The sequence below is a fragment of the Lepidochelys kempii genome, chromosome 3 (genome assembly GCF_965140265.1).
Source record: "Lepidochelys kempii isolate rLepKem1 chromosome 3, rLepKem1.hap2, whole genome shotgun sequence".
NCBI classification, from domain to species: Eukaryota; Metazoa; Chordata; order Testudines; family Cheloniidae; genus Lepidochelys; species Lepidochelys kempii.
This window is the reverse complement of record NC_133258.1, coordinates 62,542,937-62,560,060: the sequence shown is the minus strand read 5'-3', so window position 1 is coordinate 62,560,060 and position 17,124 is coordinate 62,542,937. Positions and strand designations below refer to the sequence as shown.

Below are 17,124 nucleotides of genomic sequence, written 5' to 3'. Positions count from 1 at the left end.
TGCTGACCATGGTGCTCCCTTTCATTCACCGTTGAAACCACTAGAGAGCGTGGACTTGGGTGGCAGAACAGGAACTCATAGCCCTTAGATGGGGCAAAGTATTTACGCTCCACTCCTTTAGCCGTTGGAGCGCTGGAGGCTGGGGTCTGCCATATAGTCTTATAGTTAGACTGGATGGTCTTAATGAGCAGGAGCGCTATTCTGGACGGACTTTCGAGGCTCAAAATGTCGACCAGGGGGTCCTCCTGCTCAACTGTCTCCTGGGCTTATAACCCCAAATTTTGGGCAACTCTGCGCAGCAGTTCCTGGTGGGCTCTATGGTCTATCGGTGGAGGGCCGGACACCTCTGTACCCGTCACCGCCTCATCGGAGGAAGACGAGGAGGCTCATAGATTCATAGATATTTAGGTCAGAAGGGACCATTATGATCATCTAGTCTGACCTCCTGCACAACACAGGCCACAGATTTCACCCACCACTCCTACAAAAAACCTCACACCTATATCTGTGCTATTGAAGTCCTCAAATCGTAGTTTAAAGACTTCAAGGAGCAGAGAATCCTCTAGCAAATGACCCGTGCCCCATGCTACAGAGGAAGGCGAAAAACCTCCAGGGCCTCTTCCAATCTGCCCTGGAGGAAAATTCCTTTCAGACCCCAAATATGGCCATCACCTAAACCCTGAGCATATGGGCAAGATTCATCAGCCAGATACTACAGAAAATTCTTTCCTGGGTAACTCGGATCCCATCCCATCTAATATCTCATCACAGGCCATTGGGCCTATTTACTATGAATATTTAATTACCAAAACCATGTTATCCCATCATACTATCTCCTCCATAAACTTATCGAGTTTAATCTTAAAGCCAGATAGACCTTTTGCCCCCACTGCTTCCCTTGGAAGGCTATTCCAAAACTTCACTCCTCTGATGGTTAGAAACCTTAGTCTAATTTCTAGTCTAAATTTCCTGGTGGCTAGTTTATATCCATTTGTTCTTGTGTCCACATTGGTACTGAGCTTAAATAATTCCTCTCCCTTTCCGGTATTTATCCCTCTGATATATTTATAGAGAGCAATCATATCTCCCCTCAACCTTCTTTTAGTTAGGCTAAACAAGCCAAGCTCCTTGAGTCTCCTTTCATAAGACAAAGAGTACTTGTGGCACCTTAGAGACTAACCAATTTATTTGAGCATAAGCTTTCGTGAGCTACAGCTCACTTCATCAGATGCATACTGTGAAAAGTACAGAAGATCTTTTTATACACACAAAGCATGAAAAAATGGGTGTTTACCACTACAAAAGGTTTTCTCTCCCCCCACCCCACTCTCCTGCTGGTAATAGCTTATCTAAATTGATCACTCTCCTTACAATGTGTATGATAATCAAGGTGGACCATCTCCAGCACAAATCCAGGGTTTAACAAGAACGTCTTGGGGGGGGGGGGTAGGAAAAAACAAGGGGAAATAGGTTACCTTGGCTTTGTATCATCCGCAAACTTTATTAGCACACTCCCACTTTTTGTGCCAAGGTCAGTAATAAAAAGATTAAATAAGATTGGTCCCAAAACCGATCCTTGAGGAACTCCACTGGTAACCTCCCTCCAGTCTGACAGTTCACCTTTCAGTAGGACCCGTTGTAGTCTCCCCTTTAACCAATTCCTTATCCACCTTTCAATGTTCATATTGATCCCCATCTTATCCAATTTAACTAATAATTCCCCATGTGGCATGGTATCAAATGCCTTACTAAAATCCAGGTAAATTAGATCCACTGCTTTTCCTTTGTCTAAAAAATCTGTTACTTTCTCAAAGAAGGAGATCAGGTTAGTTTGGCACGATCTACCTTTTGTAAAACCATGTTGTATTTTGTCCCATTTACCATTGACTTCAATGTCCTTAACTACTTTCTCCTTCAAAAATTTTTTCAAGACCTTGCATACTACAGATGTCAAACTAACAGGCCTGTAGTTACCCAGATCACTTTTTTTCCCTTTCTTAAAAATAGGAACTATGTTAACAATTCTCCAATCATACGGTACAACCCCTTAGTTTACAGATTCATTAAAAATTCTTGCTAATGGGCTTGCAATTTCAGGTGCCAATTCCTTTAATATTCTTGGATGAAGATTTAGTCCCATTAAGCTGTTTGAGTTTCGCTTCTACCTCAAATCTGGTAATGTCTACCTCCATATCCTCATTCCCATTTGTCATCCTACCATTAACCCTAAGATCCTCTTTAGTCTTATTAAAGACTGAGGCAAAGTATTTGTTTAGATATTGGGCCATGCCTAGACTATCCTTGACCTCCACTCCATCCTCAGTATTTAGCGGTCCCATTTCTTCTTTCTTTGTTTTCTTCTTATTTATATGACTATAGAACCTTTTACTATTGGTTTTAATTGCCTTTGCAAGGTCCAACTCTACTTGACTTTTAGCCTGTCTCACTTTATCCCTACATGTTCTGATCTCAATAAGGTAGCTTTCCTTGCTGATTCCTCCCTTCTTCCACTCCCTGTATGCTTTTTGCTTTTTCTTAATCACCTCTCTGAGATGCTTGCTCATCCAGCTTGGTCTACAACTCCTGCCTATGAATTTTTTCCCCTTTCTTGGGATGCAGGCTTCCAATAGCTTCTGCAGCTTTGATTTAAAATAATCCCAGGCCTCCTCTACCTTTAGATCTATAAATTCTTCAGTCCAATCCACTTCCCTAACTAATTTCCTTAATTTTTGAAAGTCAGCCCTTTTGAAATCAAAAACCCTAGTTGCAGATTTAATTTTGTTAATCCTTCCGTTCAGTTTGAACTGATCACTTGAGCCAAGACTATCCCCTACAACCATTTCTTCTATGCGGTCCTCACTACTCACCAAAACCAAATCTAAAATGGCATCCCCTCTAGTCGGTTCAGCAACTACTTGATGAAGGCATCCATCAGCTATCGCATCTACGAAAATCTGAGCCCTATTATTATTACTAGCACTTGTCCTCCAGTCTATATCTGGGACGTTAAAGTCTCCCATGATCACACAGTTTCCATTAGTATTTACTTTATTAAAAACATTAGAAAGGGCTCTATCCATATCCAAACTAGATCCCGGCAGACTATAGCACACCCCAAGCACTATCCCAGGGGAGGCTCTAATAGTTTTCTTCCCCAATGTAATTTTTGCCCAGACGGACTCTGTCTTATCCATTCCATCGCTTCTTATTTCTTTACATTCTATCTCATCATTGATATACAATGTTACTCCACCACCTTTACCTTTATTTTGGTCTTTCCTAAACAGCACAGACCCCTCAATACCTGTAGTCCAGTCGTGACGACTATTCCACCAGGTCTCTGTTATCCCTAGAATATCTGGTTTCACTTACTGCACCAGTAGCTCTAGTTCCTCCATTTTGTTCCCTAGGCTCCTCGCATTGGTGCACAAACATCTTAATTTTTGCTGTTTGGCCTCGCTCACATTCTGTACCCGATTAGGCCCGGTCATTCTACAGCCAGTACAACCTATTAGACTGGTATCCACACTGCCCTTCCTCCTACCCACGGCTGTATCCTTTCTTACTTCGTTTTCTTCCCTCTCAATGCTAAAATCCAGCGTGGAGATTACCTGGACATCTCCCAACCATCTCCCCCAAATTCCTAGTTTAAAGCTCTCTTAATCAGTTGTGCCAGCCTCCATCATAGAAGTCTATTTCCTTCCCTACTCAGATGAAGTTCATCCCGAGAGAACTGTCCTCTATCCATGAATGCCTCCCAGTGGCCATACATCCCAAAGCCCTCCTTAGAGCACCACTGCCTGAGCCATCTGTTGATAGTCATAATCTTGTCACACCTTTGTTGCCCTTCTCTAGGAACAGGCAGAATCCCACTAAAGATCACTTGAGCCTCAATTTCCTTAACCATCTTCCCCAGCCTAGCATAGTCTCCCTTAATACTTTCCAGTGAGAATCTAGCCGTATCATTTGTTCCCACATGAAGGATAATTAGGGGATTCTTTCCTGCTCCCTTTAGGATCCTTTTCAACCTCAGGTCGACATCCCGTATCTTAGCACCTGGAAGACAGCACACCCTCCTATTCTCTGGATCAGCTCTGGTTACAGGCCTATCTATTCTTCTCAGTAAAGAGTCCCCAATCACATAGACCTGCCTTTTCCTAGTGACGGTGCTATTCTCCAGACTATCCCCTGTTCCCTCTGGCTGCAAGTTCTTTTCATTCCTATTCTCCCTTGTAATCCTCTTCAACCCATCCTGTATCCTGCTGGGGCTCATATTTGGTGTAATCTCCATTGACTCTTCCCCTTTTCCTATAGGACTAGCCACTCTACTCTTCTTCCTTGCCCTTCCACCTTCAGTGACTACCTGCTGAGCCCCTTCTTCATTTTCCAACTCTGCAAACCTATTCTTGAGCTCTATTTCTCCTTCACTAGCCCGTCTTTTCCTCTACCTGTTTCTTTTAGTCACTTGCTTCCACTGACCACTTTCCTCACCCAGTCTCCCCTCAGAATTCCCCATCCCTGATTCCACCTGCAAGTCTGAGCTTTTCCCTTCAGATACCTCATGTCTTCGCTCCGTAATCTGCTCAAACCCCTTCCTAAACTCTACCAGACTTTCCACCTGCATCTCCAAACCTCGAATCTTTTCCTCCATCAGCTCTATCAGACAGCATTTCATACAGACAAAACTCTTACCAGGTGCCCCTTCCATGATCATGTACATACCACAGCTTCCACATCCAGTCATCCTCATTGTGTCTTCCGCTACATGGGTCACTCCCACTGCTGCCTCTGTATCTGTCATAGCCTTGCCACCTAAATCCTATTAATCTGGTTAGCAGCTTCTCGACCCCCTCTGGTTGGTCCTCCTGTTCCTCATCTCCCGTGGGAGGGGCCTCCAGCTCAAGCCGGGGCAGGAGTCCATGGGACGGCACTGGGCTCGGTGCCAGACTCTCTGGTCTATGTTGGAGGCCTGGATACTATTGCCTCCGGCACAGTCTGGCATCGGTGAGGGGACCAGGACCGCTGCACCGAGTAACTTGCCCTGGATGGGGTCCCTAGGCGCTCCTGATTGGCCCTTCTGGACCCCCTGGGCCTATGGCCTGGTGGCCCCCATTGAGGTTGCCAGCTCCCTTGAGGGTCCCTGCTTTCCAGGCCCCGGTGCAGGTAGCTATAGCGGCCAGAGCTGGACCGCGGCAACACTGATCGCAAAGGCCATGGCGGTGCCAACAATCTGCGCCAGCAGGAGAACGAGTGCCTCCTGGCTGAGCAGGACCGAGAGCAGTACCGGTATCCCCGGGACCGGGATCGGGGCCGGTGTTCCCTGGACCAGGACCGTCTGTGGGAGACCTATGGTGAGGGCCATCTCGACTCCTCCCGGTGCCAGTCTCTGGGCGGTGCCGGAGAGCGGCATGCCCTTTCTGGTGCTTCTTCGCGTCGATCCGCTGCCGGTGCTGCAACCTCCTTCTGGGCCACGGGCAAGTGCGAGTCTGCAGTGTCGGAGCTCAACCAGGACCAACTCCGGGAACGGTGCCGGGACGGTGTCCTCGAGCGGCACACCATTGCCGGCTTACCCCTCGACGGCACCTGAGGCATGGACGCCAGAGGGTTCTCCCCATACGGGAGGGGGCTCGCTGCCGATAGCTCGATGAGGTCCTTTGCAGCCTCAAAAGGTGCCAGGCATGTTATGCCCTCGAGCCCATTGTCCGCACTGAGCTCACTTAGGTCTGGGCTCGGTGGGGCTTGTGCTGCCGGGACTGCCTGTGTCAGCACCAGTACCGCAGCCTTCCCGCTCTTGTCAGCGCTCGGGGCCTTGGGAGGCACCAGCCTCCTGTGCGGGGAACGACCGCGCCTTCCTTTAGGCTGCGCCGGGGGCCACACCGGGGAGGATGATCAGTGCTGGGGCCTAGCCTGGCGCTCCGAGGCTGACAGTTTACGGTGCTTAGCCGTTGGCAGGTCTCCCGACGGCTCCGGGGCACTACGCACCGAGGAAGCCTGAGCCAGCGTCGGGCGCTCCGGGCCCAGCAGCTGCAATGCGGCCTCCATCAACAGTTGCCTTAGGCGAAAGTCTCTTTCTTTCCTTGTCCTTGACTTAAACGCCTTGCAAATCCTACACCTTTCAGTCTGATGTCCGTCCCCCAGGCAATGTAGACACAAGTCATGGGGGTCACTAACTGGCATAGGTTTGCGGCACGTGGTGCAAGCCTTGAAGCTGTGAGCCAGGGCAGGTGCTGGAGGCCTCCAAGCACCTAATGACTTAAGTGTCCATAATCTGTATGTAAACTAACTGATAACAGCTACTCTAAAGGCTAGGGGACTGCTCTTCTATGAGAGAGGTCGTTCCAACGCCACTCCGGACGGTAAGAAGGAACTGGAGGGGGTCGGGCCGGCAGGGGTATATATGCACGGTGCAGTGGCGCCACTTGGGGGGCCCGCCGGGAGCCGCTAAAGTAAAAAGGTTCCGATGCTCGTGCATGTGGCACGCACACCCCTAATGTGGAATGGACGTGAACAAGTACTCGAAGAATTTATGTCACTCAGGGGGTGGTTTATTCACACCTGTGAGCAATATAAATTATGCTGACATAGGGTGTAGTGTAGACATAGCCTCAAAAGGGACACAGCTAAATACAACGTGGAAAAGATTGTTTGTGTAAGTAAACGTATATTTCAAGGGACTGTTCAAAGTGAACTGTCCCTTTAACACCTCTCCAGTCATAAGGGGGGGGGGGGAGAAAGGCTGGGGGGAAGGGTTAGTTAGTGGGATATTGATTGTTGAAATAAGCCATAAATCCAGTGTCTTATCCAGTCTAGCAAACTTATGAATTTAAGCTCCCAGGTTCATCATCTGAAGGCGTTGAGCAGGTTTCCTTTGAGAATAACCACTGAGAGGACAGATATAGAGTGATCGTTTTGTATACTTATTCGAAACAATCTGTTCCAGCTTGTATTTAGCTGTGACACTTTGGGTATGTCTACCTAGGGATAAAACCCCTGCAGCTGGCCCAGGTCAGCTGACTCAGTCTTGCGGGGCTTGGGCCCCTGGGCTGAAAATGCTGTGTAGTCATGTGGGTTGAGGCTGAAGCCCAAGCTCAGGGACCCTGTGAGGGTGGAAGGTCCCAGAGCTCAGGCTCCAGTCCAAACATTGACACAGCAATTTTTAATCCCACAGCCAAGCTCTGTGAGCCTGTCAGTTGACCTGGGCTGGCCACAGCTATGCCACGGGCTTTTATCCCCATGTAGATGTACTCCCAGAACACATTTCCCAGACCTTAAGAAAAGCTCTATGTAACCTCGAAAGCTAGGCTCTCTCATCAACAGAGGTTGGTCCCACCTTGTCTCATAGACTTCATATCAGAAACAGGAGTTTATAACATCCTACCAGCTTCTCCTACTACTCCACTCTAGAAAATATGAACAAAGTAAATGCTCTTATAACTTCTAATTTGCAGAATCAAAGCATGAATGTTAGACAATAAAGAAATAGAACATATACCCATTCCTTTTCCAGTGGCTATTATACAACTTTCAAATAGACCCACAATATTTTCAAACTTGGCATTCCACAGAAGGAAAAAAAAAATAGACAAAACCACAAAATTCTTGGGAAAGCAGAGGTACCATTGAGACCACAGGAAATACAATCTCCCTGATTTCAATTCCTGTGACTGGTGGCACAGCAGCAATTGCAGGGAAAATCCTGCTTAGCCCCTGCAACCGCTGGAATGAGCATGGCCAGTACTAGTCTCTACTAACCATGTGCAAACTGATTTTTTCGAAAGGGTTTAAAATTTGGACTCTGGGACATATAATACTCATGGCCATAGGTCCTTGGATTTTTGAGGCACAACCAAAAATGTTCAGGCCAGCTCTGCACAGAGGAATAATAATTGAAATACATCAACCTGCCAGAAACTACTGAATCTCTGTGAGGAAATACAATGGAACCCAGAGAGGGAAATACAGCAAAGCTGTCTACCCATGGTTGTCAAGGTAACATGAGTCTTTGGCTTCCTACAAACAATATAATTCCAGATGAGCTCTCTGTTCACAAAACAAAATCATGCATGTCATTTATTACTTGCATATTGTTTACAATTGAGGGCTCTTCATAAACTAAGTGTGTTCATGATTTGGCCTGCGAACTCTTTTAGAGCCTGGAGGTCTTCAATAACTGCTTCAGATTGGCAAAAATCAATCTCTTGAACATTTGAACTAGTACTACGACCAGTCTCCTCTGTAAAAAATTGAAAATTAATCCTCAATATGTTCAGCTGCATTGAAGCAGCTGTTCCGTTTGGTTATTATGGGGGTTGGTGGGATGGAAGGACTTTTCCCTCTTTCCATTAGAAATGTGTAACTGGGCTTTTCCAGCAGGATAGGCAGTGAAAGCACGTTTTACAGCCACAATGAATTAATTTACTTTCAAAAGTATCTTCCTCCACAGATCACCCACAAGATTAAGCAAATGTGCCAGGCATGTAAGGTACATAGCATTTAAAAACAAAGATTTTAAACCTCAATCCCAAACTTTCCCCATGTATGTGGCATTATCAGTAACAAATGCAGTAATGCAATCAAATGGTATTGCGAATTTTTCAGCAGTTTCCCTTATTGCATTGCTGACTGTTTTAAAATTGACTGCTTCCAAAATGTCACAATGTAATAAAAAAACATCCAACTTGTCTTCACCTGCATCTGAAGTGTCTGCATTATCACTACTTGTTGGAACAGGGACAGCAAGAATGTTAAGCACAAACCTATCTTCAGCAATGGTAGTTTCATCTGCCACAATGCTAATTCCTTAATAGGACTGCAACTTTTCCTTTAATTCTTCAATACAATAGTCACACACTTTGGGTAAGTAAAACTTTCTAAGCTGATTTGCACTTGGTAGATCTGCTGTTCTCCTAGTCTTACTTCAAATTAATCACTTTTAAAAGATGGGTGACTTTTGTGTGTGAAATTCCACAAAGGCCACATGTAACAACCTGAGTTATTGTTGCTCAGGGCTGGCATTAGACATGTTGGGGCCCTAGGCAGGAACTAAGGAATGGGCCCCTATGGAAGGCGCCTGCACTAGTCTCTGGGGAAGGAGCCAGCACTTGGCAGGAAGGTGTTGATGTTGACTGACCTACAGGCTGGGTGGCCTGCTGAGGTGAATCAGGGGTGGAGGTAGCGCTCCCTCTCTGTGTCCTGCCGCACCCAAAGGGCTGACAGCTGGAGCTGAAAAAGCCAGAGACATCTGTTAAAGTCACGTAACCTATGTGATCAGATCATATCCTTAATCATGAGAGAGGTATTTAGTGTTACAAAGATATTGTAAAGTAATCCACGTCTTGGTTTTACTGAGACAGTCCCAGTTTTTCCACAAAATGTCAGTGAGCCATGGACTTCTCTTGGCCCCTGGAAATGTCCTGGCTTTTCATTTTCATCAATCAAACCTTTTTTTAATGGGTACTCAATATATATTGCTGTTCTGAGTAGAATTCCCTCTGTATACCAGAACAAACAGCCCAGTGAAAGATGTGTTCAGTGTGCCAAATAGTGTTTGGAGTGAAAAGTCAAATTAATACAGATATTATCAAAGCTGTTCTCTTGTTCAACATGAAGAGTCACAAGGCGTACATTTTTAACAGTAAGAGTAATTAACCATTTGAACAATTTACCGAGGTTCATGGTGGGTTCTCCATCACTGAATTTTTAAATCAAGATTGGATATTTTTCTAAAAGATATACTTAATCCAGGAATTATTTTGAGAGAAGTTCTATGGCTGGTGTTATAGAGGTGGTGATCACATAGATTCCAAGGCCGGAAGGGACCAATGAGACTTGTTCAGTATTTTGAGATAAACTCATTCAAAACAGTGTTCCTAAGGGAAAAAAATCCTCCACTCGAGAAAGAGGTGTGTCTGTTGATTCAGCAGCTGATGTGACATCAGCATCCTTTTTTTTAAAAGGCTTTTGTCTTCTGTATTGTTATATTGTGACCCACAAAAAAGTGTCTCCATTTTTTATTTTGAAAAATATGGTCACTTGATTTCTTGGGTATTGTATTTGAGAGAAACTACCTTGTGAGGAGGCCTCTGATCTGTATGTTTTATATGGCAATACAGCATGGAAGAGGTTACTGTACATGTGGATGTTAGTTTCCAGTGACAATGGTGTCACACATTTATACTGTTCATAGGGAGATATTCAAATTAGCACTATCTGCTGCCATAAAGCCTAACCTTGAACATAGTACAATAAACAAATAATATTCGGAGATTGGTCCCTGAATGGTATACTGTTTGTTTTTTAAAATGTTACGTTCCAAGTGCATATATGCTTCATTGAAAGTTTGGTCAGCTCTGCCACAAAATATTCCTATTGCAGTGACAGAGAGATGAGCAATATTAACGTACATTACATGTAACTTACTGTTCAGCTATTTAAATCTTTTCCATTATAGTTTCTCCATGGATTTCATGCCAACCTATTAAAAGGGTAAAAAAGGAAACATGGCATGTACATTACAACTCAAACCACCTCATAATCTCATTTATGTAAAACCTCTCTTGCTCCACCTTGCCCCATGTCATCTATCCCTGTATCTGAAAGCACCCATAGGTGTGCACAGCACAAATGGAAAGACAAGCTCCCTGATGGAAGAGTAAACAATCTAAATGTCAGATGTGATGTGATCTGTGGGGATAATGAATAGTAGGAAGAGGATATGAAGAAGGAAGAAATATCTTCAAAATCATGCAGTTACTAAACTAGTTGTGTACATGTCCTGGTGGTTAAATTACTAGAGTTTTTAAAATATTTTATAGTCGCTAATATTAAAAAAATTATTGTAGGCCTGTTATAAGAGATTTATCTGAATGAACTATTTGAATTAAGAGAGCATAGTGGCCTGGCACAACCGAACAAGAAAGTATTCCAAGCGAAGGGCAGCTAGAAAGAAGGTAGAGGAATAGAATGTCAAGGCTGGCACCACCGGTAGAGCGAAAGCAGCAGAGAACAATGTAGAATACTAGGCCTGAGATGTAAGATTAGCATTTGGATTGTGATCTTGCAAGTTTCAGACCACTTCCTGCGAGTTATTGAGAGCCTCCAAGTCCTGTTGACTCAAATGCAGAGTTGGTCCCTTAGATTTCAAGCTACTGGGGGCAGGGACCGTCCCCTCAGTCTCTCTGTACAGTACCATGGGCAACATGCTACTGCATACAAGTGTCCTGAAGAGTATTTATAACATGGAGACACTGACTTGTGCCTTATACACACTCTTCATGTTGGCTCAAGAAAATGATCATTTGAAAATGTTAGGATGTAAAATGCCACCTGCCACTCCAGGTGGCTACCATGGCTTCGGTAAAATGGTGCCTGACAAATGACCATCAGTGCATTTCCACTGTGTTTGTGAACTGGTAACTTACAACCCTGTGCAGAGAATTTTAAAATCTTTATGTAATTATTCAATTAGAAAGAACGTTATTATATAGGAACCAGGATTCTTGATCATTTTGCTTTATATTGAGTTTGCAATGTAATATATGTCAATGTATCTTTTTATTTATATGTTAAGTATTCTGGATATGAGACAATGCCTGCGCAGTATTAAATATAAAATCAGGTAAGTCTGTGGTATGGCAAAAGTATTTACACTAACATGGTTATGCAATGATTACAAGATGAAGTAGTTTGTCCTGTAACTGGGACCAAAAAATAAATAATAATAATAATTAATAATGTGGACATAATGTGACAAAATACAATCAGAAGTCTTTTTTTCCCTGTATGCCCAATTCTCAATTGAGCATGAAAGTAACCTCTTTCCCCATTATGTGTAATTGCATACCCAGAAAGAGGGTAATTTTCATTGTCTTTAGTATTCTAATTATCTGTTTCTGTTTTATTGCAAGTAGAATGTTCACCAATGTGCATCTTCCTCATTCACTCTTGTAAAGACAAAGATACTCTTTTGTAAGATATAGTACTAAGTATTATCATACATAAATGTTCTTCACTGGTAATAAAATAAAGTATCATAACGATAAGATAAGTTTTATATTCATGGGTAGTACCAATTAGTCTTGGATTTGATAATAGATCTTAAAAGGCTTCAACGTTCCTATGTTTTATGTAACATAATCATCAACAGTTCAGACTGTCCTCACAGTAGGCTCATCAATACTTATTGCTAAATTAAGAAAAAACACTTACATTAAACTAAGAAAATGCATTTACATTAAACTAAGAAAATGCCATGAAGCAATTATCCGGCATAACACAATTTCAATACTATGAATATATTTTTAAACTAGACTACATCACTTGGGTCAGAGTCATAAAGGTTAATAGCCCTTTTACATCCACTGACTCCAGGGATTACTGTTAAACTGGAGTCATGACTAATAAGGAAAGTACTAACATTTAAATAAGTGTAGTTTGACTTAGTAATTACTATTATAGGGGAAGAGGACAAACATCTACAGATATCTCAGGAGTGGAAATGCCATGTAGGGAGAATAATTTATTACAAATTAAGCCAATTTATTCCACCCAAAATAACAGGATGAAATTAGAACACAAAGTATAGGCTGAATATCAAGGAAAAGCTTCCTGAGTTTTTCCCAAAACACCCACCTCCCCTCACATAATTCCTTCCTTAGCTGGTCCACACGGTCTCCTCATTATCCAGAGACCCAGATAAGGATTAGGACCCCTTTCTTCTTTTGTTTAATCACAAAAATGTTGCTCTATTTTTCATCAAAATTTTCAACCAGTTCTAGTGCAAATGAAAAAAAGAAAAGTCAAACACACATACAGATACCTTTCTGTAAAAATAGATTTTTGACTCTGGCCTGGCATGACATGACATGTTATGTAAGTGCTGCTCAGATTGCTGTTTATTGATACATTATAATTATTAAAAAAAAAACTTTTACTGATCTGGAAGATCAATCTCTTTTCCCACTAACCCACAGACTACATTACCTGTGTCAAGGTTCCTCCCCCACTCTGAACTCTAGGGTACAGATGTGGGGACCTGCATGAAAAACCTCCTAAGCTTATCTTTACCAGCTTAGGTCAAAACTTCCCCAAGGTACAAAATATTACACCCGTTGTCCTTGGACTGGCCGCTACCACCACCAAACTAATACTGGTTACTGGGGAAGAGCTGTTTGGACGCGTCCTTCCCCCCAAAATACTTCCCAAAACCCTGCACCCCACTTCCTGGACAAGGTTTGGTAAAAAGCCTCACCAATTTGCCTAGGTGACTACAGACCCAGACCCTTGGATCTTAAGAACAATGAACAATCCTCCCAACACTTGCACCCCCCCTTTCCTGGGAAATGTTGGATAAAAAAGCCTCACCAATTTGCATAGGTGACCACAGACCCAAACCCTTGGATCTGAGAACAATGAAAAAGCATTCAGTTTTTTACAAGAAGACTTTTAATAAAAAAATAGAAGTAAATAGAAATAAGGAAATCCCCCCTGTAAAATCAGGATGGTAGATATCTTACAGGGTAATTAGATTCAAAAACATAGAGAACCCCTCTAGGCAAAACCTTAAGTTACAAAAAAGATACACAGACAGAAATAGTTATTCTATTCAGCACAATTCTTTTCTCAGCCATTTAAAGAAATCATAATCTAGCACATACCTAGCTAGATTACTTACTAAAAGTTCTAAGACTCCATTCCTGGTCTATCCCCGGCAAAGACCCAGCAACAGACAGACACAGACCCTTTGTTTCTCTCCCTCCTCCCAGCTTTTGAAAGTATCTTGTCTCCTCATTGGTCATTTTGGTCAGGTGCCAGCGAGGTTACCTTTAGCTTCTTAACCCTTTACAGGTGAGAGGAGCTTTCCCCTGGCCAGGAGGGATTTCAAAGGGGTTTACCCTTCCCTTTATATTTATGACAACCTGTGTGACAGGAATTATGTACAGATGCATATCGCTCTCTGTACTCAGGCATAATCCTTCCTTATGCACAATTTGTAAATAGATCCACGAAAGACTAGACCTGAAAATTTCAATGTTAAAAACTCCTATGGAATTTCCATTGGGGGAGGAGGTTAAATTAAGCACCCATGTACAAAACTGATTGTGACAGGGTTGGGACTCACCACCGCAGCGCCTCCTGCTGTTCACTCTGAGAATTAGAGGGCACTCCTCATGAACTGAGCTACCGGTGGTGTCCCATCCGTCTCTCGCCCTAGACTGGCGTCTCGGCCCACGTTGCTCCCAGCTTGCGGCGTCCTCTTCAGGACGCTGCCCTCCAGCAGTGCCCACTGCTCCGCTCTCAACCCCTTCTGGGGGTTTGGTGTTATCAGCAGTCCTTCTCTTTGCCCCCGCCACAATGGCCAATCACACTCCAAAGTCTAACCCCTTTTGGCAGGGGTCTGATGCAGTCCATGATGGCCACTCCAAATGGCCAGGTGGAAGTGCAAGGGGGAAGAGGACCCAGGCCCGCCCTCTACTCTGGGTCCCAACCCAGGGACCCTTTGGCAGCAGCCTTCCTGTCTGCCCTCCTTCTCTCCCTTTGTCCATCTCTTGCCCTGGGCCATTTCCCCTTCGCACCGGCTAGGCCCTTTTTCTCAGGGCCCGCAGCCCGGTACCGGACAGGAGTTCCCTTCTGCTCCCCCAGCCTGCGCTGTCCCTGGTGCTAGTCCCTTCACACAGGAGACAGACCTTCACCCTCTGAAGGTCTGGGAGAGACTGCCTGCTCCCTTTCTGGGCAGCCTTTATATAGGGCCTAGCCTAGCCCTGATTGGCTGGCTGTCATACTGGCTCTGACTGGCTCTCTAACAGACCCTCCCTGATTGGCTGCCGCCTTGCGCAGCCACTCTGGCCTGTTGTAGCCCAATCTGGCATGGGGGTAGGGCACTGCCCCACCACACTGATCTTAGTTCAAACAACTCAATCATTTTAAAAAATTTTCCTAAAGCAGCCAGAAATGTATTAATGGTCTGCAAGGTTTCAACTCAAAGCCTTTTTGCATTTCTATAACTCAAATAGTAATCTGAATCATCAAAATTTTAATATTCCACACTCCTGGCTCAAAAGTGGCAGTCTACTTTAAAAAAATAGTTCTAGAGTGCTGCCCTTGTAAGCCTAGTAGCCTGGAGCGTACTTTTTATTAAACCTAAAATAGGAGTTTACAATGGAAACAGTGACAAACTTAACTCTAATAGCACAAGTGGTACAACTATAATGTCATTTTATAGACATAGGCATTGATTTACCACAAAACCTTAGAAGCAGTGTGAAACGGTAGAGAACAGTAGCTTCTGGCCAAGGCATATGTAATTCTGATCCTGAGATACCTACACTGCAACTACCGGGTTCAATACTAGGAGGGTGCCTTTGGTGGGTGCAATGAGAGTGCACAGTCATGGTTGCTAAGCTTGATGTTCCATTTGTCACAGTCCAATAAGGTGAAGTAAGCTGAGGGGAGTGGGAACTTCAAGTTGGTGGGCCAGCAAAAGCACAATTGTACGTCATTGTAGCCAGACAGCCGCCCCCCGCCCCCCCCACTCAGACCAGCATTGCTGGAAACACAGGAGGAAGCCGGAACAGGGCACTTAACATATATTCCAGCACAGCCTTTGAAGCTGTGAAAGCACAGGTGTGCTGCTACAATGTGCCTCTGGGAACAGATACGACGATTAAGCTCACAGCAGGCAGAGGCCCTGTGACAGACATGGCTCTTAGCCCCTACTAAATAGCGTGATGCACACACACCAACATCCTAGGTGGGAAAATATTTACCCTGATAAAAGAAATGTCCAGTAGTCGAAACTTATTGTTTCTCTTCTTTGCAAGTGTAAACTACTCTTGCGAAAGCTGGCGTCACCCCGACAGACCAGCCTCAATTTGGCATAAGAAAGGAGAAAGAGAATAAAGGAGTACAGAGGTATAAGTAGGGGACCTACAGCACCATGATTTTTGAGTGCTTTTCACTATCTATCTGCTGGTCAGATAAGTGACAGCCTCCCAAGGCTTCTGCAGCTAAGAGGGTCCCTACGCCTTGTCCCTTATTCGTCTTTCCACGGAATTGAGTGACCGATCCTGGCTTGGCACCGCTGGAATCGAGAGATGCAAGGAGGGTAAGAAGCACCCACACCTGATCTCCTATCTTTAGTGTACACATATTTTGAAATAGAGCTCTATACTTTGTTTTCTTTCTTTGGGATTGTGGCTTCAGTTTTGTAACTTGTTTGTGTGTGTAACATCTCTACATTTAAATAAGTAGGCACTAGCAATTTTGTAACCACATGATTAGAATCTAGCTTAATAAATTTTGGTAACCATTTGTGCATAAGCCTGACTTGTTTTCTCTGGTTTACTATAAAGCAGCCAACACAATTAAAGAACCTCAGCCGTTTTGGCTCTAAAGCCTGGCCATTAGGTGAGAGTACTAAGAGCCTAGCGTTGAGTTTTGCCGCCTCCACGGGGCAAACTCTTGGGGCACCTGTCAGTCAATCCTGGCTGCCCGCTGCGAAGGAGCTCTGAGCTCTAGCAGTTAAAGTCACGGGTGTGGAGAGGCTCTTAGTGCTGCCATTGGGGCACCTGTCAGTCAGTATTGACTGCCCGCTGCGAAGGAGCTCTGAGCTCTAGCAGTTAAAGTCACGGGTGGTTAGGACCTTGGGGCATCCGTCAGCCTAGCCCGGGCTGCCCGCCGCAAAGGGACAGTGCGTCCTAGCGGTTAAAGTCACGGATGGTATAAACGGGCATAGCTGGCACCTCACCAAACATCCTTGGCCGTCGGCTAACAGTCATAAGCATTGAACAGCTGCCTGTGGGCAATAGATATCATTCCCTTAGAATACTTAGACATATTTTGGTATTAGCGGCTGGCCCTCAGGGCTACCCCGGCTCTCAGATTCTTCAAAGTGCAGCTCTGGAGCACACTTGAGAAAACCACTACTCCCAAGTGGAGTAGACAAATGAAAATCCTTTCCATGGAGTTTGCCTTCACAGGATTGCATTTGGGCACTGTGCTTTGGCCACCCCATCTCCGTCTCCTACCTCTAGTGCTTTCCCTCCTGCTCAGGAGTGCTCATTTCAGTGCAGGTGTCAACGTTCGCTCACACGGTTAAGCACTCGTATAGCTGACATTTGTGGGTGC

General features: G+C 44.5%; 1 protein-coding gene across 15 annotated transcripts in view; it reads right to left on the bottom strand.

Annotated features, from left to right (window-relative positions):
* BCKDHB (branched chain keto acid dehydrogenase E1 subunit beta) overlaps positions 1-17,124 on the bottom strand; it is a 298,505-nt gene that overhangs the window by 166,142 nt on the left and 115,239 nt on the right. For 2 of the 15 annotated variants that reach the window (XR_012157976.1, XR_012157977.1), the window contains exons 9-10: positions 10,420-10,474; positions 9,131-9,222 (exon numbers count right to left, since the gene is read on the bottom strand). The exons of 12 other annotated variants lie outside the window; for them this stretch is intronic. Coding sequence is in view for 1 of the 3 variants with exons in the window: in XM_073336534.1 (XP_073192635.1) it covers positions 10,445-10,474 (30 nt within the window). In the remaining 2 variants the exon portion in view is untranslated. Of the gene's footprint in view, positions 1-9,130; positions 9,223-10,407; positions 10,475-17,124 lie in introns of those variants that run through there. One more of the 15 variants, XM_073336534.1, reaches the window with a different exon arrangement.